This window comes from Silurus meridionalis, chromosome 4, assembly GCF_014805685.1.
Source record: "Silurus meridionalis isolate SWU-2019-XX chromosome 4, ASM1480568v1, whole genome shotgun sequence".
Lineage (NCBI taxonomy): Eukaryota > Metazoa > Chordata > Actinopteri > Siluriformes > Siluridae > Silurus > Silurus meridionalis.
This window is the reverse complement of record NC_060887.1, coordinates 3,193,670-3,220,630: the sequence shown is the minus strand read 5'-3', so window position 1 is coordinate 3,220,630 and position 26,961 is coordinate 3,193,670. Positions and strand designations below refer to the sequence as shown.

The 26,961-nt window shown below is 39.6% G+C and overlaps 2 protein-coding genes, 1 long non-coding RNA gene and 1 pseudogene across 5 annotated transcripts in view; 1 reads left to right on the top strand and 3 right to left on the bottom strand.

Annotated features, from left to right (window-relative positions):
• LOC124384578 (zinc finger protein 850-like) overlaps positions 1 to 26,961 on the top strand; it is a 1,373,244-nt gene that overhangs the window by 1,180,407 nt on the left and 165,876 nt on the right. The window lies entirely within an intron of this gene.
• LOC124384668 overlaps positions 1 to 26,961 on the bottom strand; it is a 920,651-nt pseudogene that overhangs the window by 737,616 nt on the left and 156,074 nt on the right.
• Positions 20,719 to 25,045, bottom strand: LOC124384625 (eukaryotic translation initiation factor 4 gamma 3-like). 3 transcript variants are annotated; one of them, XM_046847636.1, is made up of 10 exons: positions 25,018 to 25,037; positions 24,677 to 24,812; positions 23,993 to 24,058; positions 23,024 to 23,135; positions 22,793 to 22,905; positions 22,574 to 22,699; positions 21,623 to 21,734; positions 21,341 to 21,455; positions 21,068 to 21,240; positions 20,719 to 20,799 (listed from the first exon to the last, which is right to left on the bottom strand). In XM_046847636.1, exons 3-8 carry the CDS (start codon positions 24,023 to 24,025, stop codon positions 21,352 to 21,354), a joined length of 600 nt encoding a protein of 199 aa, XP_046703592.1. In that variant the 5' UTR covers positions 24,026 to 24,058; positions 24,677 to 24,812; positions 25,018 to 25,037; the 3' UTR covers positions 20,719 to 20,799; positions 21,068 to 21,240; positions 21,341 to 21,351. The 3 variants fall into 3 exon arrangements, with proteins under 3 accessions (XP_046703592.1, XP_046703590.1, XP_046703591.1); XM_046847634.1 differs by lacking the exon at positions 24,677 to 24,812 and having other exon boundaries at positions 25,018 to 25,045; XM_046847635.1 differs by lacking the exon at positions 24,677 to 24,812 and having other exon boundaries at positions 22,793 to 22,893; positions 25,018 to 25,045.
• On the bottom strand, positions 25,391 to 26,212 carry LOC124384747. Its single transcript, XR_006925561.1, has 3 exons — positions 26,151 to 26,212; positions 25,772 to 25,953; positions 25,391 to 25,587 (listed from the first exon to the last, which is right to left on the bottom strand). It is a non-coding gene; the product is annotated as an uncharacterized LOC124384747 (long non-coding RNA).

The following is a 26,961-nucleotide window of genomic DNA, read 5'->3' as shown; positions in this document are numbered from 1 at the left end:
GCCGGACATAGCAGGTCAGCTTAGATTCTTAGGAAAGCACAGGTTCTCTAAGATAGTTTTTCACACAGGAGCTAATGATATACGCCTTCGACAGTCAGAGGTTACTAAGAGTAACATTATAGAGGTGTGTAAATTAGCGAAGGCAATGTCCGATGCTGTAGTATGCTCTGGCCCCATCCCAATGCGACGTGGCGATGTAGCCTACAGCAGGTTATGGTCGCTGAACTGCTGGATGTCCGAGTGGTGCTCCAAAACAATGTGGGCTTCATTAATAATTGGAGCATTTTTGAGGGCAAGGCTGGCCTGTTAGGGCGGGACGGTGTCCATCCCACCCGGGAAGGTGCTGCTCTCATTTCTTGTAGTATAGGTCATAGTCTCAGAACAGCACTAGTTAACAAGTGACTGTCTAGAGCCAAGGCCAGGGAGCAGACAGACAGGCTAAACCGACCGTCTGCTAGCTGCACAGAGTCGTCACTCAGGATCCACCATATTGAGACTGTGTCTGTCCCCCGAGCAAAACCAAAATATAGGAACTATCAGAAAGTCTGTTTAAGTAACCTGATTAACATTAAATTAAATAGGACTGAACGCACAGCCAGCACCTCTGATCTAAAAATAGGATTGTTGAATATTAGATCTCTCACGCCAAAAGCGCTTACTATAAACGAAATTATTACTGACCAGGAGTTTAATATAATGTGTTTGACAGAAACGTGGATTAAATCGAATGAATATGTAGCATTAAATGAGGCGAGTCCTCCTGGGTATAGTTACATACACCAACCCCGTCTAAATGGCAGAGGAGGCGGAGTAGCAGCTATTTATAATAATAATCTAAACGTCACACAAAAGACTAAACACAAATGTAAAACATTTGAAGTTCTCTACACCAACATAAAATATTCAGTGTCTGAAAGCAGGTCAAGTCAGTTAATTCCACTAATTATTATTTATAGACCCCCAGGGCCCTACTCTGATTTTCTGATAGAATTTGCAGATTTCATTACAAATCTAGCTACTTCTTTAGACAAAGCATTAATTGTTGGAGACTTTAATATTCATTTTGATAATCAGGAAGACTCCTTAAGAGCAGCAGTTGTGTCCATTCTAGATTCAGTGGGAATTAATCAGAATGTTATAGGACCCACTCTTAGTGGTGGACACACTCGACTTGTTGTTAACATTTGGATTAAAAATAAAAAACTTAGTCATAATTCCACAGTCTGAAGCTATTTCAGACCATTATCTAATCTCGTTTAAAATTTGCCTTAGTCATCGCATTTCTACCTCACCACGTTACCGTGTTAAGCGTACTTTCAGGTCAGCTACAGCAGCGTTTTATTAATTATCTTCCGATATTACGATATTAGATAGATCTCCGTCAGACCCGCAGAGCTCGACTGGGCCACTGAACATCTAGAAACAACGTTACGTTACACTCTAGATGATGTAGCTCCCTTAAGACCAAAATGATCAGGGAGAAAAATTAGCACAGTGGTATAATGATCATACGCGCACCTTAAAACAGACCACTCGAAAACTAGAGCGTAAATGGCGTCAAACAAAATTAACAGTATTTCAAATAGCATGGAAGGAGAGCCTCCTAAATTATAGAAAATCTCTTAGTGCTGCCAGATCAGCATATTTCTCCACCCTCATAGAAAATAACAAGCATAATCCTAGATTTTTATTCAGCACGGTAGCAAAATTAACAGGGAATAAAAGCACTGCGCTAACATGCACACCATCAATAGGTAGTAATGATTTCATGAACTTTTTTAATAATAAAATTGAAAACATCAGGCAAGAAATCCAGACGGTTAATATAAATCCAAATTATTTTACAAGTAACCCTGTAGACAGCAGTGTCATTATAGCAGACAATCAATTACAAAGCTTCACTACTATTCATGAGAGTGACTTAATTTCATTAATCTCCTCATCAAAATCATCAACCTGTATTCTCGATCCCTTGCCTACTAGTTTCTTTAAACAGATAGCTCCAGAGGTAATCAAACCTGTTTTAAAAATAATTAACTCTTCCATTAGCACTGGTTATGTACCGAAATCCTTCAAACTGGCAGTTATCCACCCCCTTATTAAGAAACCTGACCTTGACCCATGTCAGTTGTCCAACTACAGACCGATATCAAATCTCCCCTTTATATCCAAAATTTTAGAAAAGGTTGTAGCACAGCAGTTATGCTCACATCTGCTTATGAATAACATTTTTGAAATGTATCAGTCAGGATTTCGGCCTCATCATAGCACAGAGACGGCGCTAGTTAAGGTGGTAAATGACCTGTTATTGGCCTCTGATCAGGGTTTTGTCTCCTTACTTGTTTTGCTCGACCTTAGTGCAGCTTTTGACACCATTGATCACACTATACTGCTTGCTAGACTTGAGAATGTTGTAGGAATAAAGGGAACAGCTCTCTCTTGGCTCAGGTCTTATTTGACTGATCGCTATCAGTTTGTGGATGTAAATGGTGAGTTCTCCACGCTCTATGAGGTAAAGTTTGGTGTTCCTCAAGGATCTGTCTTAGGCCCACTGCTTTTCTCTTTATATATGCTGCCTCTTGGTGAAATTATTCATAAACATGGGATTCGCTTCCATTGCTATGCTGATGACACACAGCTGTATATTTCAGCAAAGCCAGATGAGAGAGATCAGCTTAACAATGTTGAGAAGTGTGTAAAGGACATTAGACAGTGGATGCTTAATAACTTTCTTCTGCTCAACTCAGATAAGACGGAAGTACTTTTACTAGGACCACATGCAGCTAGAAGTAAACTTTCCGATTACGTAGCATCTCTGGATGGTGTTTCTGTTTCAGCATGTACGGCTGTCAAAGACCTTGGTGTGATTATTGACCCGAGTCTTTCCTTTGAGTCTCACGTGAATAATATCACCAGAATCGCCTTCTTTCACCTTAGAAATATTGCTAAGATTAGAAATATGATGTCGTTACAGGATGCAGAAAAACTGGTTCATGCTTTTGTTACTTCTAGATTAGACTACTGTAACGCTTTACTGTCTGGGTGTGCGAGTAAGTGCATCAATAAGCTTCAGTTAATCCAGAATGCAGCAGCAAGGGTCCTCACTAGATCTAGGAAATATGACCACATCACCCGTTTTAATCAGTCTACACTGGCTCCCAATCAAATCTCGCATTGACTATAAAATATTACTACTGACGTATAAAGCACTCAATGGTCTCGCACCGCAGTATCTGAGTGAACTTCTGTACCAGTATGATCCTCCACGCCTACTTAGATCAAAAGGTGCTGGCTATCTGTTGGTTCCTCAAATAATGAAGACTACAGCAGGGGGCAGATCTTTCTCTTATAAAGCCCCACAGTTATGGAACAGCCTTCCAATCAGTGTTCGGGACTCAGACACAGTCTCAGTGTTCAAGTCGAGGTTGAAAACGTATTTATTTAGTCAAGCCTTTTATCAGTAGATTTCTCTTAGGTAAAGGCACAGATCTGGAGGGAACATGGATATAGAGTGTTTGGTGAACTGGTATATTTGTATGCTGTCGTCCCCTCACATTCACACGTTCACTCAGGTTTGTTGACGGTGGTGTGGTGGGTCATCTCTTATCCCAGAGATCTCTCATGTCTGTGTTACCTTCTGGTTCTCCCTTTTAGTTATGCTGCCATAGCGAGTCTTGCCGGAGTCCAAACTGCACAGTGACATTAACTTTCGTACACCAATAGTTACACTTAATAATCCATATCCTTCTCTTCCGTCACCCTCTCTCTCTCTCTCTCTCTCTCTCTCTCTCTCTCTCTTTCGGTCGAGTTAAACATGCTCCTGAGGCTCCAGTGACCAGTGTTCCTGCCCCTCTCCTCCTTGGATCTTCACACTTCTGTGCAGCTCGGACGGTCTCTTAATTCCGGAGTAGAACGGGTGCTTTGAGGACGGATTGGACTGTAGTTGGTGTCGGCGGTCTGCTGCACTGACTCGGGAGTGCAGTTTGCTTCTGATCATCATCACTGTACCCCACAACATTGTATATCTGCTTCAAATGGACATTTGGTGCAACCCAGATGAGGATGGGTTCCCTCTTGAGTCTGGTTCCTCTCAAGGTTTCTTCCTTATGCCATCTCGGGGAGTTTTTCCTTGCCACAGTTGCTCATCAGGGACAAACATACTTACACAGAACATATTTATGTTTAATCACCACATTATCTGTGTAAAGCTGCTTTGAGACAATGTTCATTGTTAAAAGCGCTATACAAATAAAAATGAATTGAATTGAATTGAATAAAGTGAACTGTAGGACACCTGGAACGGTGAGTTTCCGAGCTTTATGAATTTTATTCTCTTTAAAACACAGAGTTTATCATTTATTATTATTATAATTATTATTATTGAGAAACAAGTCACCCATAAAATCCCCAAACAGGCGGAAAGGTGATCAGGACCATCGATACCGGAGTGAAGAGGGGAAAAGCGATGTTCCTCATTTTGTGTTTACTCCTGATCATTAGCATAAAGATCACAGACTTGCAGGAAAAAGTAAATAAATTTGACAAAAATTATAGACTGGTTATTTAGCTTGATAATTCTTAAATGTCATAATCTTGTAATCTTCACTTCTGCACATTACTCTTCAATGCCATAGACTTAGATCCATCCTGTACTTCTTAATGATGTCCACACATCTCTGCACTGTTACTGCTTTTATATTTATCCACTGTACATATGTTTACATATTTATCATATTTATCATCATCTATCATTTATTTCCATAAATGTTGCAGTGAGCAGAAATGGACCTTTCAGCTAATGGTGTAGGAGACCAATAAACTTATAGATACCAAGAGTTTACTTATAGTTCACTACAAATCTGATATTTAGACTGAGAAGGAAAACTATTAAAGCTAATAATAGCTAGCTGGCTAGTTAGCTAATTTTGCTAAATAATTGTATTTATCTTTTATAGTCCTTTTCTGTATTTTGATCTACATGTATACAGTGAATGGACACTCTAGGAAATAATAAAGATGTAAAAACAGGTATAAATGTGGGAGTGAAATGTGTCCTAGTGTATGACTGAGATGTTCCTCTGTGTGCTTCAGTAACTGCTGTTAAACTGAGAGGAAAGAAAAATGGCTTCAGTTCAGCAGAAATGAATTGAAAAACAGTGTTAGGAAAAGACAAAGTGTTCAAATATTTACTCAAATATAAATTGTGATAACTTGTTAAAATGTTTTTAATGGTTTATTAGTGGATTTATTCAGGTTTAAACACACAAGCTGGTGGTGAAGGTAATATTAGTAGAGCCTCATTGTGGATGTGAACATTAATGACTAAACCCTTAATGACTAAATCCTTCATCCTCTTCCTCATGGCTGTGTTTTAGGAGCGTGAGCAAGAACGAGGCTCACAGTGTCCTGAAGTCCCAGTATGAATCTATAACCCACAACAAGGAGGCGCTACAGGCAAAATTTTCATCTGTGTGTGCGTTTAATCAAATTCTTATTGACATTTTCTCTCATACACTAAACATTGTTCTAATGAGTCCTTAAAAGTGTCTTAATGTGTGTGTACATGTCAATAAAACCAACAGCTTTCTCTTGTTAAACTTCCAGGTTTTCTGGATGAAGCTGAGACGACATGATCATTTTACTTATGCTCACTGAATTTCTTGTGCTAATCCATGTGCTCAATTATCAAGTACAGATGTTTAAGTGAATCAGGTTCTGCCCACATTTAATTTAAACAAAGCACTAAAGCTGCAAGAAAATACCTCAACGTCAGTTTCTGTCAAATTCCTTTTCTTTAAGGACATCAAACATCACTGACTTTACTAAAGTGGATTTCAAGAAAAAAAATGAAGTGATTGAATGCTCTCTGTGATGAAGAGACATTAGACATGATTGTCATACAAAATCTTTATTTCCTTATATAAAAGTTGTTTAAAATAAAATTTAATATAAAATGAAGATGGTGAAACAACATGCACACTAAAGTACATGAAACGTTCAGATTTCACCATCTTCCTCTATTCCTGAATCATTTTCCATCTCTTCAAGTTTCTTCAACAGATCCTCGAAGCTGTCGATATCAAACACTGGTACAGAATCCAGGATCTCTGTGCTGTTGTGGGGGTCTTCAGTATGATTCTGGTCTCCAGACTGGTTAAAAAAGCCATATTCCTCATTTAAAATGGAAAAGATGTCGTTGTTGAGCAAAGTGATTTCCTCCTCGTCCTCGAGCTGAACCTCACTGCTTGTACAGTCAGACCCATAGCAGGTGCTGTAAACAGAAGTGCACAATTTTAGCTGCATATTAAAGTAAATGAGTGGCGATTATGGTGATTATTTAAGATGCAGAGTAAAACTTCATTTGCATGTCATTCTTCTGAAACTGTTCCAATGCAGTTTACTAACTCACTTGGTCTGGCAGAAAGTCGACTCAGAAACAGAAGGGAAAAGAGGAGGATCAAAGCAGATGTCTTTAGGAGACAGCAGTTCTTGGTGGCTAAGGCCGGGAACTGATCACTAACTTCAGGCACGAGGTCATGGACTGGTACTTCTTCTGGCATGTTCATGACTATGTGGTGGTTTGGTTGATGATCAGGTCTCCTCTGTGAGTCACTACTCTGCAAACTGCCTTTTCTCCTTCCCTTCTTTGGAAGCGGTTTATAAACCCAATCTACATGATAGAAAAGAAGAATTTAAAGAGTAAGCGACATAAAAACAATAAAAGTGTCAGAATTGATGCGTTTGTTTTGTTATTTTGCCATTTGTCTATAAAGAAAGTTCACCTACCAGGAAACAACTGTTCGTGTTCCTGTTTAAGCCTCCATGATTCAGTGTAGTAGGGTTTCTTCTGTTCTTCACTCAGTTTGTTCCACGCGATCCCAAGCTGCATGCTGATCTCTGCAGAGCTGCTATTTGGATTGGCCTTGGAAAAGATGGGCGCTGTTTCCTCGCCCAAACCATGTAGGCATTCATTGGCCTTCTGATGTTGCCTTTTTTATCTCTGCACTTGGCAACGTTAAATTTATCTACAAAATAAAAACAAACTTTAAGTTAAACAGAAATCATTATAAACTTCTAGTTAAAACAGTGAACAGAACAGAGTCATGCAAAACTGCACCAGTCTTAAACACACACAATGTTGTAGTACAAATATTTTATAAGTGCTGCATTACTCAGTCAGTACAAAATCATTTTATATTTCCTGCATGACAGATTGATATTTAATGTGGTTTTAGGAACTAAATGATAACTATATTTCATTGTCTCTGTACTTGTTCTCTGTACAATGACAATAAAGTTGAATAAAGTTGACAGCAGGAGAAGCAGCTGTAGCTGTTACCCGTCTTATTATCTGTCATTATTTCTCCTTCTTTCTTCTGAAAGTCGCTCTTTCTGGCTGAAAAATCTTTTTTGGCGTCTTGGAGAGCGGATTGTTCAAAACATTGACGCTTATCACTAAAAACAATTAAAAACATTTCAGCTGTTTGTTTGCGCTTCATTGCTGTGGTCAGTAAATGTTTGTGTTGAACTGCAGCACAACAAAGTTGTCATGACAATAAAAGCGAGTCCAGGGCGCTATCAGAGATACCGACGTCACAAAAGAGGCGGGGCTTCAATGATTCAAATGCAGACGCGGAAGCTGAAAACAGGTGGTGTTAAGACAAGCGAAGTGGTGTGTGATTGTAAACCCTACATGAGTTCCTATAGCGCTCCTGTGTTTAGACACAGTAGGGTATTAAAATATTTAGAATTATATTATTTAATAGAAATCACGTGTTTGCAGTTTGGAATGTGATCTTGATCAGAAATGTGGGGTTTAATTTGAGGTGTAATTAATTTGTACTGCATGTGGTGACCTGTTGTTGTTATACTTAAAGTGACCATTAGGGGGAGTAGAAGTGCATTGAAAATAGAGAATGAGAGAACACGTGATTAGCGCGTGTCAGATGTGTGTTATGAGCTATTAGAAAAGAAATCATTCATTCATGCTACCTGGCCTCGCTTCCTTCTGTTTCCTGACAACACTGCACTTTTAACAGACTTTATTTCATTTTCCTTAGATTATTCATTATACTTACCTTCTCTGAACACAAACAGATTTTTTACTTAAACACATGGTAGTATTTATAGTCTCTGTTCATCCTTCAATTATAATCATCTACTTATTAAGACGTTTGTAAGCAAGAAATTATCATAAGAATAAAATAATCTGGTAAATTAATCACAAGGTAAATTAACTGTAATACATATTTTTATTGAATACAATCAGGTCCAAAAATGTATTTAAAAAAGAAAAAACATTAATGAAAGATGTGATTGATTTTGATCTGCCGCCAGTCTTTTTACAAGCACTTAGTGTTTTCTCAACTGGTCCACGACTACACCATAATATGTATGGGATTTTTATATCTGTATTAAAATAAGAAACTAAACTCCTATAAAATCATCTCAGCAGTATTAAAATCAAGATTTGGTGATTTCTGTAAAAGCTTGGTGTGAATGGACGTCTCTGTTCACCTGTGTACAGCAGCACATGGGGAGGACAACAAATAATGACAAGAAACAAAAAAGTGACAAACTTCATTTGGATTTGACTTTTCCTCCATCACTCTTATAGCTGACATGCCATCATTATACACACACAATGAATGTAACACTGATTTGAGGTGATCCATGAAAAAAAAAACACTTTCTATTAGTCAGTTCTATAAATGTTAGTTTTAAGACTAACGAGGCATAAAAACAATTCAAATGTTTACACGTGAGATTCGTAACACCACTTCCACAAATACAAAGTGCCCTAGTGTAACATTTGATCAGTTATCAGCAAAAACAACTTCCTCCTTTCTGCTAAATCTTGATATTCAAATCCTTGTTTAGTCAATTATTCCCTGGTTCTCCTACAGCTGATGTTCTACTGTATACACAACACATCATCTACAGGAATCTTTGATATCCCCAGGCCTGAGGTGAGATACTGAACAGGAAAGAGTGAGATGAGACTTTTTTTTTTTGGAGGAGACTGAGTCCTCACAGGAGACGAGCTGCTTGGAGGAGACCGAGTCCTCACAGGGGACGAGCTGCTTGGAAGAAACTGAGTCCTCACAGGGGACAAATGGCTTGGAGGAGACTGAGTCCTCACAGGGGACGAGCTGCTTAGAGGAGACCGAATTCTCACAGGGGACGAGCTGCTTGGAGGAGACTGATGCCGTGTCCTGTCTCCATCTTCCTGTGTCTGAAGAGACAAACACACAGTGAGACGCGTCTCGTAAAAGGAATCTATAATTAATATTACCTTCACCACCAGCTTGTGTGTTTAAACCTGAATAAATCCACTATTAAACCATTAAAAACATTTTAACAAGTTATCACAATTTATATTTGAGTAAATATTTAAACAAGTGAAGTTTATTTGTTTAGCACTTTTCACAACAGACATTGTCTCAAAGCAGCTTTACACAAATCAACAGTTAAGGTGAATGGTGTGTATTTGTCCCTGATGAGCAGCCGTGGCGACTGTGGCAAGGAAAAACTCCCTTAGATGTTATGAGGAAGAAACCTTGAGAGGAACCAGACTCAAAGGGGAACCCATCCTCATCTGGGTGACATCAAGAGTTTGATCATTAATTTTTCAACAATACAGAACACTGGAGAGTGAGAACTAACATTAATACTGGAGTATAAGATTATAAGTAATGTTCTTTCTACAGTCTTATGCAGTCTTAGTCTTATGGTTAGTAGCTCCAAGTTTTATGAGCTCAGCATTTGTGATCATCACAGATCCAGCATCAGCTTCTCCATGCCAGAGCCTTTAAACACTCCAGGAGGTCCAATGTCAAAACTCCACACATGTAGCGGGATCCAAATGGCACTGGTACGTCTCTAGATGGTTCGGGATGTTTGCGAGTTCGGCATCTACTTCTTCAAGGTCCGTAATCATCACGAGGTGGGACGTGACTGGAGCTGGCCAAACCTCAGGGTGTCTCGGGATGGGGAGAGAAAGAGAAGCAGTGGAGAGGAATTAGCATAGCTGCTGTTCATGATATTACCAGCACAAGTTGATAATGTGCATGTGATCTGATTTTCTGGAAGCACAAGGTTATGATGTGATGTGTGTTATGTGTAGGCTTTGCTAAAAAGATGTGTTTTTAACACTGTTTATCAGTTCATTTCTGCTGAACTGAAGCCATTTTCTTTCCTCTCAGTTTAACAGCAGTTACTGAAGCACACAGAGGAACATCTCAGTCATACACTAGGACACATTTCACTACCACATTTATACCTGTTTTTACATCTTTATTATTTCCTATAGTGTCCATTCAGCGAAATACAATTATTTAGCAACATTAGCTAGGCTAACTAACCCGCTAGCTATTATTAGCTTTAATAGTTTTCTTCCTCAGTCTTAATATCAGATTTTTAGTGAACTATAAGTAAACTTATGTACGAATGTAACTTATGTTATCTTATCAACTTAAATATAGTTTTATTCATCTTTTAGTCAAAAAGTAGACGTTTCTAATAAACTAATAAACACAAAAGCAGCGCTAGCAAACCCGGCTAGCATGAGGCTAATGATGATGTCTCCTACACCATTAGCCGAAAGGTCCATTTCTGCTCACTGCAACATTTATGGAAATATTATCACTCTTTATTATCATTCTTTATTTATTTTAGACAAATTTATCCACTTTTTCCTGCAAGTCTGTGATCTTTATGCTAATGATCAGGAGTAAACACAAAATGAACATCGCTTTTCCCCTCTTCACTCCGGTACCGATGATTAATAATAATAATAATTATAATAAATGATAAACTCTGTGTTTTAAAGAGAATAAAATCCATAAAGCTCGGAAACTCACGATTCCAGGTGTCTACAGTTTGTTTTATCCCGGCAGATGGTCTTTCCGGCAGTACAAAAAGATTCATTTCGGTAAATTCGACTCCTTAGATTCAGTTCAAGTAACTCGGTTCAAGAGAGTTCGGTTCGGTCACTTCTATTCAAAACAATGAGGTTCAGGAGAGTCGGTTCGCCGTTTCAGCTCTACCGAGCGTGTGGGCGTCGGGGTGTGAGGTCACAGTATGACACGCGTTTATAAGTCAGATCATGCTTTTGTTTTTCATTCGTGAATTTACTCATTGTAAGGAAAGAGACACTAAAATGGAGCTCTTTAGAAGATTTAGAGAAAAATGCAGGAGACAGAAGACATATAAACAGATTAAGGAAGAAGAGGAGAAGCTGGAACACATGCAGAAAGGAGTTACAGATTGGGATGCATTTCTTAATATGATAATAGAGAAGATAACAGAGAAAGCCATTCTGGTACAGAAGGTGCAAACTCTGGAGGCTACTTTAGCTATGGAGCAAAAGCAGCGTGAACAGAACATAAATCATAGAAACGACACACACCTCCAGAACATCACCGAGCTCCAGTCTTCCCTGAAACTCCACGAGGAACAGGAGAAATCTGTAGAACGTGAGAGAGAGACAGAACAAAAGCAACTGCAGGAACGTGTTGCTCAGCTCGAGGCCAGTTTGGAATTTGAGAGAAATAAATGGGAGGAGAAAAGCAAGAAGGACCAACTAGACATGAATGAGAGGATCAACTTACGCTTCTGACCATCAGAGAACTCCAGGATTCTCTTAATCACTGTGAGGGGAAGAAGGATAGAGCAGAGCATAAGAGAGATCATCTGATGAGATACCAGAAGCTACTGGAGGACATTCAAGAGCTCCAAGAGACCGTGAATCACTTTCGCCTTCTGCTTCAGATGATCAAAAAGACTACAATAAACTCAAACATACAACTGAGCATATCATTTGAACTCACACCTAGAGGTCGACTGATACAGGATGATCAATATATGTTGCTGATTTCTTTTGTCCGATATGTTTGGCCAATTATCATCCCCCCTTCATCTCATAAAATCTAACAGTTCATTCATAAGTAACGATACAGAACATTTCTTAAATGATTAATTAATTTGTATTGGAAGATTGTCAAATTATTGTCAAATTATGTCAAATAAACATTTACCATTAAAAAATGGCAATGTCCAGCTGGTTCAGCATCTTCAGCATGAATTCCACTGATGCTTCCAGGTGAGCTCTTTTGGGTAATTTTCTTAAAATATAAAAGAAACTGACTGTAGACTCAAAAAGTTTGAAGATGCGGAACACAGACACAAGTAATTTATTTTTTTACTGTTTATTCTTTATTTTTACTGAATATCCTTCTGTATCCTTCCCATGTATCTCTCCAGTCTTTTAACACGCTACAATCCATCACGCTCCCTGAGATCTCAAAACTCTGGGCTTCTAGTAGTTCCTAGAACAGCAAAGTCCACTAAAGGCGGTAGATCATTCTCACATTTAGCTCCTAAACTCTGGATCAGTCTTCCTGACAGTGTTCGGGGCTCAGACACACTCACCCAGTTTAAGTGTAGATTATAAACGTATCTATTTAGCAAAGCTTACACATAACATACGTCTCACATCATAACCTTGTGCTCCAGAACATCTCATCACATGCACATTATCAACTTGTGCTGTTAATATCATGAACAGCAGCTCTTCTTATACTCCAGTGCTCATGTTAGTTCTCACTCTCCAGTGTTCTGTATTGTTTAAAGATTTATGATCAAACTCTTGATGTCACCCAAATGAGGATGGGTTCCCTTTGAGTCTGGTTCCTCTCAAGGTTTCATCCTCATAACATCTAAGGAGTTTTTCCTTGCCACAGTCACCACGGCTGCTCATCAGGGATAAACACACACAATTCACCTTAACTGTTGATTTCTGTAAAGCTGCTTTGAGACAATGTCTGTTGTGAAACCCCAATGTATTATCCCCCTGAACGTTTCTTTTTCTTTTCTAAAGGAACTCTGGTATTGAAAACCAGCTTCTGGCACTTAAAGGTGTGTATAGTTTGAATGTTTCTGCTTTCAGTGTGTAAGACAGTACAAGCACATTATTACTGCATGATACATTTCTATCAAATCAGAGGTGGCAAAAGTACACATCCTTTACTTAAGTAGAAGTGCAGATACTCATGTTTTAAAATACTCTGGTAAAAGTTGAAGTACTGATTATACTTTTTTACTCAAGTGAAAGTAAAGAAGTCTTGGCTCTGACATGTACTTCAGTAAAAATTAGTTATTACTTCTACCTGTTTTAGTGTCACACTGGTAACTGGACCTCACCTCATATTAATATTACAGTGGAACCCGGTTATGTCGCCGGCATCGAGACAAACGAAAATCAATATGGCGGCAATATATTAACGTGCTTGAAATTTCTTTATGTACATGATGTGAGTTATTAAATGAGAATGTGCATGCACGTGTTTTTGGAGGTTTTTTTACACAACAGCGTTGCCACGATTTGTTTGATGAAGGCATGCTATAAAAATGTACATACATGTTTGCTAACAACAAAAGGCATATGTGCACCAACTAACAGCAGAGATTTACCAGTATACAATACAAACCACCATCCATTCTCCATACAAACCTTTATTATATTCTCCAACATTGCAAACACAAAGATCGCTCACAAAATCACAAAAAACGGGCGGGGTGTAGTTCGTTTTTACAAAAAGCTAACCAGTGTCAACATTAAATTCTCGAGTCATTTCACTCTGACACACAGCTCTGAAAAGTGTCCTACACCAGTAGCATCTGTAAGGCTTGATTTCTCCGCCACTTCCGTGAGTTCTGCGGCTGCACAGTGCCGTCTCACTACTGTATTTTCGCGTATATGAGACGCACCCTGGGTGAGGGGGATGTAAAACTTTCTATAAGAAGCATCTTATATACGCAAAATACGGTAGTGAGATGGCGACGTGGCAAAAGCCAACGTTGGTCATGCGGATCGAGATAACCGACGTTAAGTGGCAAATTTTTCCCCCCTTGTGCTCGAGATAATAGGGTTCATCGACATAAAAGATCTGGTGTAGAATACCTGGGGGATTTGGGGGACATTTACATTTAACAATGTAAATTCCTGTGTTCACGTTTTCAAGGCCCAGTCTAAAAGGAGTAAGAGAAAATAAAACCTGTCAATATACCCATTTTTTTTTATTATTATTACATTTGACTCTTCTGTTCCTCTAAATTTTGAAATGATGTCTACACCCCTGAATGTGTCAGTAATAACAATACAACTAACATAACAGTCTCCAAACTACTCTGTCCTCTACAATCCACAAACTCACAATGTAATTGCTTCTGACCTTCTCTATACTTCTCCATCAACATTCTCAAAGCAAATATTGCATCTGTGGTACCTCACATATCTCACAGATGGTCACCTCTTCTCTCAGCCTGGCTTCCACTACTCTTTCCCATAACTTCATGGTGTGACTGATCAACTTTAGGTCAAGTGAAGTGTATTTCTATAGCACTTTTCACAACAGACATTGTCTCAAAGCAGCTTTACACAAATCAACAGTGAAGGTGAATGATGTGTATTTATCCCTGATGAGCAGCCGTGGCGACTGTGGCAAGGAAAAACTCCCTTAGATGTTATGAGGAAGAAACCTTGAGAGGAACCAGACTCAAAGGGGAACCCATCCTCATTTGGGTACATCAAGAGTTTGATCATAAATCTTTCAACAATATAGAACACTGGAGTGAGAACTAACATGAGCACTGGAGTATAAGATTATAAGTGATGTTCTTTCTGCAGTCTTCTACATTCTTTATGGTTATGGCCAAACCTCAGGATGGGGAGAGAAAGAGAAGCAATGGAGAGAAATTAGCGTAGCTGCTGTTCATGATATTAACAGCACAAGTTGATAATGTGCATGTGATCAGATGTTCTGGAGCACAAGGTTATGATGTGATGTGTGTTATGTGTAGGCGTGCTAAAAAGATACGTTTTTAATCTGCACTTAAACTGGGAGAGTGTGTCTGAGCCCCGAACACTGTCAGGAAGACTATTTCAGAGTTTAGGAGCTAAACTCTGGAACAATCTTATGGACGTGACCTAAAGCTAAATCTTTAGGCCACGTCCATAAATCCCTCAAGTTAGCAGTTATTAAGCCCCTCATCATGAAACCTAATTTGGATCCAAACACGCTATCGAATTACAGACCCATTTTAAATCTCCCATTTATGTCTAAGATTTTAGAAAAGATTGTCACTGCCCAGTTCTGTTCCCATTTACAAGAGAACAATATCTTTGAAGAGTTTTAGTCAGGTTATAGGCCCCATCTCATTTACAATCAATAAAAATAATCAGTGCAAGTGATCTGATGTTTAAAAAAACAAACTTTAGAACTTTTTGGTGTTTCTTATCTTGCATTTTTCAGTTTTAACTGCAATAAGATTATTTCTGGATCTTGTGTATTTAATTCTTGGTTTTACTACATGAGGAATAGATACGGTTTCTATAAACTGGGCTGTGTGTGAACTTGTAACTATTTGGTTTGCTGTATAAATGTTCTCATAGTCGTAAATTTCCTGATGTCTTACCAGTCAGATGGTGTGAAGTATCCTAGAGATGTTATCTGATAGCACTGCTGCTCCAACTCTGCTGGGGTGCAGGCCATCAGGGCGGAAGAACCTCAGACGCTCCCAGAAACAGTTCCAGTTATTAATAAAGAGAAGTTTGTGCTCGACACCATGACTGTAACCATTTATTTAGTGCAAAGAGTCTACTAAACTTCTCAGCCCCTCGCTGGTAAGTGGGAAGAGGTCCTGACACTATGATCCTCGTTGTGGGTGATGTGCTGCGTGCCGTCTCCACCAGGATCCTGAAATCTCTCTTTAAGATCTCTGTTTGCCTCAGCCGGGTGTAGTTCGTTCCGACATGAAGAACAACCGCTCCGAAATTCTCGTTCAGGATCGCGGGTACCTGTGCAGCGACATCGAGAACACGAGCACCAGAAAAACAGCGAGTGTGCACTTTACCTTTAGCTCCGGTAGCTCGGACATGCAGGCGATGGAATCTCCAAGAATCACAGTATGGCTTTCCGTCTATGGTTTCATCCACATCATGACCTGCTCCCATCCTGCTGCCACCTAAAAAGATAAATAAATAACAACAATCTGCACTTACTTTATCTTTAATAAGAGTTTACAGTAAATACATTTACAAATAAATACATAAATACAATATGAAAATAAATAATAAATTGGCAATTCACACAACAAACAAATTGAATACATTTTTCAGTACGCACACACACACACACTTGCATTTAAATGGCTATCTCTAATCACACTTAATTCCTCCAGGATTAATTACAGGTTAGGTGACCTCTAACCTCTCGTGTGGTGCTGATGTTCCTCCTCAGAAGTCCTTCTGCTGTCTGAAGTCTCAGCTCCACCCTCTTCAGGTCATCAGACTTCATCAGGGCTGTCAATTAAACACAACCTATGTTTATCTACACTTATGATACCAGGACGGGAAAAAAACCCTCTGAAGATGTTCTTCTTAAAGGCAGCATTTGTGCTGGTTTAGAAATAAAACTGCATCAAGTCTACCAACCAACACACTGCTTTTACACCACAAACACAAACACTTTTCTCTTTTCTGATCAGACGAGCTGCCATTTGTAATGTTCTTATACTAACAAATGAAACTCCCATCCACGGTTTCAGGAAGAAAATCAGCACAGCTCAGTTTAGAGTCCCTCCATAAGGCCTCCACTTCCTTTTGGCTCTAAAGTGAAGAAAAACACAGCAATGACTTGAACAAAAAAGAACCTTTTTCAACTAGTATGACAAAACACTTTCCTTTTTTCAGTCATGTTCTATAGAAGATCTCACAGCTCACCATTTGTTTGCAGAGAAGCTGCAATATTTCTGCAAATAATATGCCGGCTCTTGCCACAGGAAGTAGTGGTTTGCTAAATTCACTGGAATTTACAAGAAATCGACAATTAAAAACAAACACCAACTTCCTTTCCAGCAAAAAATGTATATGTATAGTCTCAAATGTAACTGTAAATACATTAATAATTCTCTCAAAGAGATTCCTCCTTCCCGAAGCACAGGATTAACGAGCTCCGCTATGTACTGCCATACATAAGGAATGTCAATCGCCATATCATCTGTAAGGCTTGATTTCTCCGCCACTTCCGTGAGTTCTGCGGCTGCACAGTGCCGTCTCACTACTGTATTTTCGCGTATATGAGACGCACCCTGGGTGAGGGGGATGTAAAACTTTCTATAAGAAGCATCTTATATACGCGAAAATACGGTAGTGAGATGGCGACGTGGCAAAAGCCAACGTTGGTCATGCGGATCGAGATAACCGACGTTAAGTGGCAAATTTTTCCCCCCTTGTGCTCGAGATAATAGGGTTCATCGACATAAAAGATCTGGTGTAGAATACCTGGGGGATTTGGGGGACATTTACATTTAACAATGTAAATTCCTGTGTTCACGTTTTCAAGGCCCAGTCTAAAAGGAGTAAGAGAAAATAAAACCTGTCAATATACCCATTTTTTTTTATTATTATTACATTTGACTCTTCTGTTCCTCTAAATTTTGAAATGATGTCTACACCCCTGAATGTGTCAGTAATAACAATACAACTAACATAACAGTCTCCAAACTACTCTGTCCTCTACAATCCACAAACTCACAATGTAATTGCTTCTGACCTTCTCTATACTTCTCCATCAACATTCTCAAAGCAAATATTGCATCTGTGGTACCTCACATATCTCACAGATGGTCACCTTCTCTCAGCCTGGCTTCCACTACTCTTTCCCATAACTTCATGGTGTGACTGATCAACTTTAAGTCAAGTGAAGTGTATTTCTATAGCACTTTTCACAACAGACATTGTCTCAAAGCAGCTTTTCAGAAATCAACAGTGAAGGTGAATGATGTGTATTTATCCCTGATGAGCAGCCGTGGCGACTGTGGCAAGGAAAAACTCCCTTAGATGTTATGAGGAAGAAACCTTGAGAGGAACCAGACTCAAAAGGGGAACCCATCCTCATCTGGGTACATCAAGAGTTTGATCATAAATCTTTCAACAATATAGAACACTGGAGAGTGAGAACTAACATGAGCACTGGAGTATAAGATTATAAGTGATGTTCTTTCTGCAGTCTTCTACATTCTTTATGGTTATGGCCAAACCTCAGGATGGGGAGAGAAAGAGAAGCAATGGAGAGAAATTAGCGTAGCTGCTGTTCATGATATTAACAGCACAAGTTGATAATGTGCATGTGATCAGATGTTCTGGAGCACAAGGTTATGATGTGATGTGTGTTATGTGTAGGCGTGCTAAAAAGATAAGTTTTTAATCTGCACTTAAACTGGGAGAGTGTGTCTGAGCCCCGAACACTGTCAGGAAGACAGTGTCATTGTCATTTCAGAGTTTAGGAGCTAAACTCTGGAACAATCTTATGGACGTGACCTAAAGCTAAATCTTTAGGCCACGTCCATAAATCCCTCAAGTTAGCAGTTATTAAGCCCCTCATCATGAAACCTAATTTGGATCCAAACACGCTATCAAATTACAGACCCATTTTAAATCTCCCATTTATGTCTAAGATTTTAGAAAAGATTGTCACTGCCCAGTTCTGTTCCCACTTACAAGAGAACAATATCTTTGAAGAGTTTTGGTCAGGTTATAGGCCCCATCTCATTTACAATCAATAAAAAATAATCAGTGCAAGTGATCTGATGTTAAAAAAGCCAAACTTTAGAACTTTTTGGTGTTTGCTTATCTTGCATTTTTCAGTTTTAACTGCAATAAGATTATTTCTGGATCTTGTGTATTTAATTCTTGGTTTTACTACATGAGGAATAGATACGGTTTCTATAAACTGGGCTGTGTGTGAACTTGTAACTATTTGGGTTGTTGTATAAATGTTCTCATAGTCGTAAATTTCCTGATGTCTTACCAGTCAGATGTTGTGAAGTATCCTAGAGATGTTATCTGATAGCACTGCTGCTCCAACTCTGCTGGGGTGCAGGCCATCAGGGCGGAAGAACCTCGGACGCTCCCAGAAACAGTTCCAGTTATTAATAAAGAGAAGTTTGTGCTCTCGACACCATGACTGTAACCATTCATTTAGTGCAAAGAGTCTACTAAACTTCTCAGCCCCTCGCTGGTAAGTGGGAAGAGGTCCTGACACTATGATCCTCGTTGTGGGTGATGTGCTGCGTACCGTCTCCACCAGGATCCTGAAATCTCTCTTTAAGATCTCTGTTTGCCTCAGCCGGGTGTAGTTCGTTCCGACATGAAGAACAACCGCTCCGAAATTCTCGTTCAGGATCGCGGGTACCTGTGCAGCGACATCGAGAACACGAGCACCAGAAAAACAGCGAGTGTGCACTTTACCTTTAGCTCCGGTAGCTCGGACATGCAGACGATGGAATCTCCAAGAATCACAGTATGGCTTTCCGTCTATGGTTTCATCCACATCATGACCTGCTCCCATCCTGCTGCCACCTAAAAAGATAAATAAATAACAACAATCTGCACTTACTTTATCTTTAATAAGAGTTTACAGTAAATACATTTACAAATAAATACATAAATACAATATGAAAATAAATAATAAATTGGCAATTCACACAACAAACAAATTGAATACATTTTTCAGTACGCACACACACACACACTTGCATTTAAATGGCTATCTCTCTAATCACACTTAATTCCTCCAGGATTAATTACAGGTTAGGTGACCTCTAACCTCTCGTGTGGTGCTGATGTTCCTCCTCAGAAGTCCTTCTGCTGTCTGAAGTCTCAGCTCCACCCTCTTCAGGTCATCAGACTTCATCAGGGCTGTCAATTAAACACAACCTATGTTTATCTACACTTATGATACCAGGACGGGAAAAAAACCCTCTGAAGATGTTCTTCTTAAAGGCAGCATTTGTGCTGGTTTAGAAATAAAACTGCATCAAGTCTACCAACCAACACACTGCTTTTTACACCACAAACACAAACACTTTTCTCTTTTCTGATCAGACGAGCTGCCATTTGAGTTCACTGACAATGTTCTTATACTAACAAATGAAATTGATCACAGTATGATTTTTAACCCATATTGATTATTGCACATTTTAAAAGCCCTCTGTAACAACCAGCCAAAATATGCCGAGCTAAGCGATTAGATCAGACATAAACAATAGTATTTCAAATCAATTTTCAAGCGAAATGATTTCATAAAATAACTATGCTGTCACTTTTACTCAGCTCTTCTATTATTATTACTCAAGTAGTAGAAAATCTACTGCCCACTGGATCCTGTTTGGTCCAGATCTTCCAGTGGAGTCTAAATCTAGTGTGCAGCCAACAGCTCACCTGCTCAGTAATGAAGTTGTTCCCATCCACGGTTTCAGGAAGAAAATCAGCACAGCTCAGTTTAGAGTCCTCCATAAGGCCTCCACTTCCTTTTGGCTCTAAAGTGAAGAAAAACACAGCAATGACTTGAACAAAAAAGAACCTTTTTCAACTAGTATGACAAAACACTTTCCTTTTTTCAGTCATGTTCTATAGAAGATCTCACAGCTCACCATTTGTTTGCAGAGAAGCTGCAATATTTCTGCAAATAATATGCCGGCTCTTGCCACAGGAAGTAGTGGTTTGCTAAATTCACTGGAATTTACAAGAAATCGACAATTAAAAACAAACACCAACTTCCTTTCCAGCAAAAAATGTATATGTATAGTCTCAAATGTAACTGTAAATACATTAATAATTCTCTCAAAGAGATTCCTCCTTCCCGAAGCACAGGATTAACGAGCTCCGCTATGTACTGCCATACATAAGGAATGTCAATCGCCATATCATCTGCTATCTCGAGGGTTTCTGAGAACCTGTGTAAACAAGGAGAGGTAAGAAAATGGGGGGAAAGAGAGCAAAAAAAAAAAAAACACAGACAAAAGTCTTAATAAAGGATTCTGATTCTCTTATAAAATTCTGTGAAAATGACCAAATGAAAAAGCAAGCGTATTCATAATAATGCTAACAATAACTCCATTGGGTGTAAATATGTCATCAAGCTGTGGACATCTCATGACGTAGACAGTAGTGTCTCTGGCGCCAGTGGGAGACGGAGCTGTGTGGTGCAGGAATGTCACTCACCCTTTAAAAAACTGAGATGTGGAGAGGATCCCAGCCTGCAGCAGCTGATGGAACAGATGACCCACGTGGTCACGTGTGATCTGGTTTCGCTCCAGCGTGGTCTCCACACACACCCGAACAAAAACGTCCAGCATCTCACCCTGGTCCAGTTCCTCCATGCAATGCGAGACCTCCTGCACACGAACCCACCACGATTATGTGATGCAGTAACAAGATAATAACTGATGTGTATTCAACTAAATGTGATCATAAGACACTGCATGAGATCATTACTTTGTAATCATTTATGTGTAGAAACTCCTCAATAATGGATTTAGAGCGTTTCTCCATTTCCTCCTCTGATAGCGCAGCTTGTTTGTAGTCGAGTCTGGCACTGCGTCGAGTTTTACTGAAACACAAGAGACATGATGTGTCATGACTAAAAATGCTCATGCATTAAACTGAATTAAGTTTCAAGAACAAAACCTACAATCACAACCTGCTTTGAATTTTTTCACAACATGAACACAGGAGAGAGCTGAAAAAGGACACAGACTACATTCACTACAGACTCACCTGATGCTCCGGATGTGGCTCTAGCGCTAGTTTCTCCATCGCAGCCGTTCTTCCAGTTCAGCCGTCGTCCCCCGAAATTCGATCCCAAATAAATCTTATCATCTGCTGGTAACTACACACAAACACAATTCAGTTCAAATAACAATGCTTCTTATAAACCTGGTAGAAAAAGTGTACCGTAATTTCCGGACTATAAGCCGCACCCTTATATAAGCCTGAATTTTACAAATATTTATATTTTGAACATAAATAAGCCGCACCTGTCTATAAGCTGCAGGTGTCTACACTAATGTACTTTACACAGGCTTTAACGAAAGACACGTTACACACGGTGTAACGGGTGAAATATGTTGCGCTTCTATTAGGAGCAGAGCGGTATTTTGGGAAAAGACCCACACTGCATACTTCTGGTATTACTGCGTGTGTGGAGACCGAGGATTATGTCCTTTTTATTTTCTGATGCTCTTTTCCAAGTGTCTTTGACTAACCCATAACGCTGTTGCAAACAAAAATAAAAAAGCAGGAGTTTTGGAAACGTGTCTGTGCTTATATGATTTCTGTTGTAACTGGAGTTAGCGTGTTCTCCCTTCACCCAGACTCAACACACTACAACGGCTTGTATCTAAACAGTAGCCGACCAAGTAAGTCATTGTTCACTGTCTTCCTCCTTCCTTTCACAGCTACAGTGGTACTTTGACCTACGAGTGCATTAATGTACGAGTTTTCCGAGGTACGAGCGGTCACCACGCTCATTTTCCACCACTTGGTCCAGTTGCTGGGATTTGAAGTGGAAAGTGTGAGGATAATCAGAATTAGGAAGAACAGATTGCACACATGAGTAAAAAATAGTGGAAAAGGGAAATGGTAATACAGGTAAATATAAGGAGGAAGGCTGGTGAGCTATTAGCCAGAAGAATCTGCTTCCTCTATGAATGCGTGTGTGACTGTTACCTGCAGAGGCATAGGGACGGAAAAGACATTTCCCACTGGCAGAGTGGGCTTCCGACTCCTGCCAGCTTCTGATATGATCTCCTCCATGATGTCCTTGTTGTCCTGGTTAGGATCTCGGACAACGATCTTAATGGGAAATAAATAGCACATGATCAGAGATAAATAGGTTCATTACTCAGTAAATGCACCAGTATTGAAACAAAGAGTAAGCACACGCACAGTTTTCCTCTTCCTCTTGGTAGATGGGTGTTGCTGCAGTGGAGGGACCATTGGGAATGGAGTCTGGTTGTACACGGCCTGATCATTATAGTAGAACATCCCTGCAGCAGACACTAATAAGAACAGTATCAGTTTCAATTAAAGACCAACATGTAAGCTGTGAGGATCATAACATCCTACAAGAAAACCAGGCTTTTTGTAAGGATGACTGGAAAGGCATGATGAACTTACCATTTGTTGGGGTAGTAGGTTCAGGGAGTAGAGTGTAGCATGTATTGAATCCTGTGAGATGGACTGAGAACTGCTGAGGAGGCACCACATGTACCTGAGCACTGTAATAATACTGTTACACAAACAACATATACGTTTCGCATAAAAATCACAAAAATGCTAAAGCTATTTGAAGGTTAACGTAAACAGTATTTGAAACTTGCAGCTATAAAAGGACACACAGGGACAAATTCAAAGCACCAGGGTACACACATGACCCCTGACCTTTCCCACAACTACATCGAACAACCTCCAAGTCTCTACCTTGTCCCTGTGTGCCTCATTACATATAGCACAGTTAGGTATGGTAATGTAGGTGAAGTAATGTGGGTGAGAGAAACTCAGGCAATGCAGGAGGGAAAGACAGGGCAGAGTGAGGGAGGAAGTGCAGGCCAGACAGGGGTGGGATTTTAAAGTCAGGCTAGGAAAGGTAGGTAGAACGTATTTCCTGATTAGCACACATTAGCATACAGATATCATTTTGGTCCAAACTCAGTAATGATTTTGTTTAAATAGAGTTCATAGAGTAAGTAGTTTAATTGATTTGTACAATTCTGATATACTTCATGAATAACCTTCACTCTGTTTAATCAAATCAGAGCTGTGGCCTTTTAGAGCGGTTGCCAGTTGCGCTCATACTCCTCTATATGGACATTTTGACAATCTGATTTTAGTAGTCAGTTATGTTTTATAGATTGTTCTGAACCATAATCAGGTCCCCAATAATATCACAGATTGGATACCACTTTTCATTCATTCCTCTTCATTTAGTTCCCTTAAAGACAGAGTAAGTGATCAAGGGGTTTACAAAATGAGCCGTTTGGCTGCCGTAAGTAAAATCTAAATGAACAGTGTGTTTAGGTGATGAGGAAGTGATGGGCTTTAGTTTATTCTGTGTGAAAAACAGTGTGTGTTTGAACTGTACATTACCAGCATTTGTTCTCCTGGAGAACTCGCAGTCATGTTCACCACCACAGGAACGTAGGTCACCCAATACTGTTGATTAGAACAACATGAAAATGTCTGTCACTACATTTGACATCATATTTAATGTTCTCTCTGATACTTGCTCAATACAGATCTACAACATATACAGAATATATATTTGTCAGGATGGATATTTCTGTATGTTGTTGCAGTTTTAAAGTGAACATTCCTACTGCAGTAAACAAAAGAGTTAATGATCCACTTTCTCTTCTTTTCTCACTCCATGAGAAGTGAGAAAGCTCAGGAGAAATGTAAAGGAACAATGAAGCAGAAAAAAAAAAAAAGGTTTGGAAAAGCCAAAGCTTCACATCTACGGTATGTAGAGAGACGATGAGACACAAGTTGATGCTGTAGATACTGTAGATGTATTTATTTTCTCACCATCGCTGCTGATGTTCTAAGATTATTCTAACGCACTTGTTTTCACGTCTGGTCTCAACAACGGCCTTCGATTCAATAGTAGACTTACAATGTTTGCATGTTACTATGACAGCATGACATTTGACTATGACGTTTCATTGGTGGATTAAAAAGATTGTTGCACCAATCAGGGATGCTACGTCACAGAGATGGTGACGGCGCGACTCTACATGAGCTCCTGTAGTGTTTCTCTGTAGAAACACACACCCGGGTTAGAGGCGAGCGCCCCCTGCTGGACTTTTGTTCGGTAAGCTTTCCGGTCTATTGATCATTGCTGTTTGTTTCTCCACCTCCTCTTCACCTGGCATCCGTATCAGATCTCGAATCGGCCCATTTATTATTCCTTTCAGAAAATATACAGAAAAAATGCAGGTCACAAAGTCATTCCAATTGTGAACACCACATCAGCTTAGATAACGTCTCATGTTAAAAGTCCACCGCCAAATCTTTCAATCGGACAGATTTGATCTGGAATGACAGGATCGCGGGTACCTGCACAGCGACATCGAGAACACGAGCACCAGGAAAACAGCGAGTGTGCAGGTTACCTTTGTCTCCGGTAGCGTGGACATGCGGATGATGGAATCTCCAAGAATCACAGTATGACGTTTTGGCTCGCGGAGAGGCGGCGGTTCTCGGTCGAGATCTCGAAGGCCGGTGGTGGTGGCGGGGGAGACGTCCTCGACCAGGGCTTGGCTCGTGTCTTCCGCTGCTGCAGCATCCAGGGTCCGTGGTGCACCGGTGCGGAGTGAACAATACCTGGGCGGGCGCGTTGTAGGTGCGCTGGACCTGGGCAGAGAGACACGCGGAGTTGAGGTGCTGGGAGCGTTAGGTTCAACCCGGGAATTTACCTGGGAAGAGTGAGCGTCCGCCCAGGATGTTTCCAGCGCCGCTTTCCGCTCTCACAGCTGGGCATCGAGCGAGTTCTTACCTGTGCTCAAAGGCAGACACACAGCCGGCATAGTGCTTATAATAGCAGATAGAGTTAAGATACAGAGATGTGATAAAGTGGGAGGGAATGAATATAGTCAACACTAGTGATTAACTCGAGTTAACTCGAAACCTGCAAGCAGAGAGTCTCCTTTCCTCGTCATGACCTGCCCCCATCCTGCTGCCACCTAAAAAGATAAATAACTAACAACAATCTGCACTTACTTTATCTTTAATAAGAATTTACAGTAAATACATTTACAAATAAATACATAAATAAAATAATAAAATAAATACTAATAAATCGGCAATTCACACAACAAACTAATTAAATACATTTTTCACTACAAAGTCATTTCCCTAAAAACAGACCTTTCTTGCTTTGTTTGTTGCAAAGTCATCAATTACATCATCGTTGCAAATCTGACCAGCACTTGTATGGTTGATGTTTCTGACAGCGAGGCTGCTGAGGTGCTCTTGTGACATGGTGGATCTCAGGTATGATTTGATTAGTTTCAGTTTTAAAAAGCTTCTTTCTGCTTCAGCTACAGTCACTGGAAGTGTAAGACAAAGTCTTGTGAAAAAAAAATACTTATAATTCTTATTATTATCATCATAACTGCAGTAACACACACACACACACACACACACACACACACACACACACAGCTGCATTAATACATTTGAATCGCTATCTCTCTAATCACACTTAATTCCTCCAGGAGTAATTACAGGTTGGGTGACCTCTAACCTCTCGTGTGGTGCTGATGTTCCTCCTCAGAAGTCCGTCTGCTGTCTGAAGTCTCAGCTCCACCCTCTTCAGGTCATCAGACTTCATCAGGGCTGTCAATTAAACACAACCTATGTTTATCTACACTTATGATACCAGGACGAGAAAAAACCCCTCTGAAGATGTTCTTCTTAATGACTGAAATCCGTATCAGAGCTCTTTTATAGAAATATATATATGACTGTATAATGCTGCTGCCATTAGGACATTATTTCACATCACATGAATCTGCTGCACTTGTGAGTGGATTTGATTCGGACTTTTCTGATAAGCGTCTCTAATAGATCAGTGTAATTATTATAATATTAACGCTTAGTGGCGTCTCACCGTCCAGACAGTCTCTGTCTCTCTGAGAGACGCAGAGACACTACAATTATCTCATACATACAACTGAGCATATCATTTAAACTCACACCTAGAGGTCGACTGATACACGATGACCAATATATGTTGCTGATTTCTTTTGTCTGAAATGTTTGTCCAAATAAAATCTCTACAAATTTAAACCTATTTTGTAATGACACTGAATTGAAATTAAAAAAAAAAACTAATAAATATGTGTGACATGAACTGACATATTTCTTGTCCACTTATTACACTATTTATAACTTTTAGAATAAACTTTAAAAACTGGACCAATATAAAGTTTATTCACAAACTTTTACTAAACTGAGTTTATTCATATGATCATCACCATTCATTACATCACATTACCTCTGTCTTTGTCCCGCTTTTCTTCTTCTGCACTTCTTCTTTTTTATTTAATTTGTAT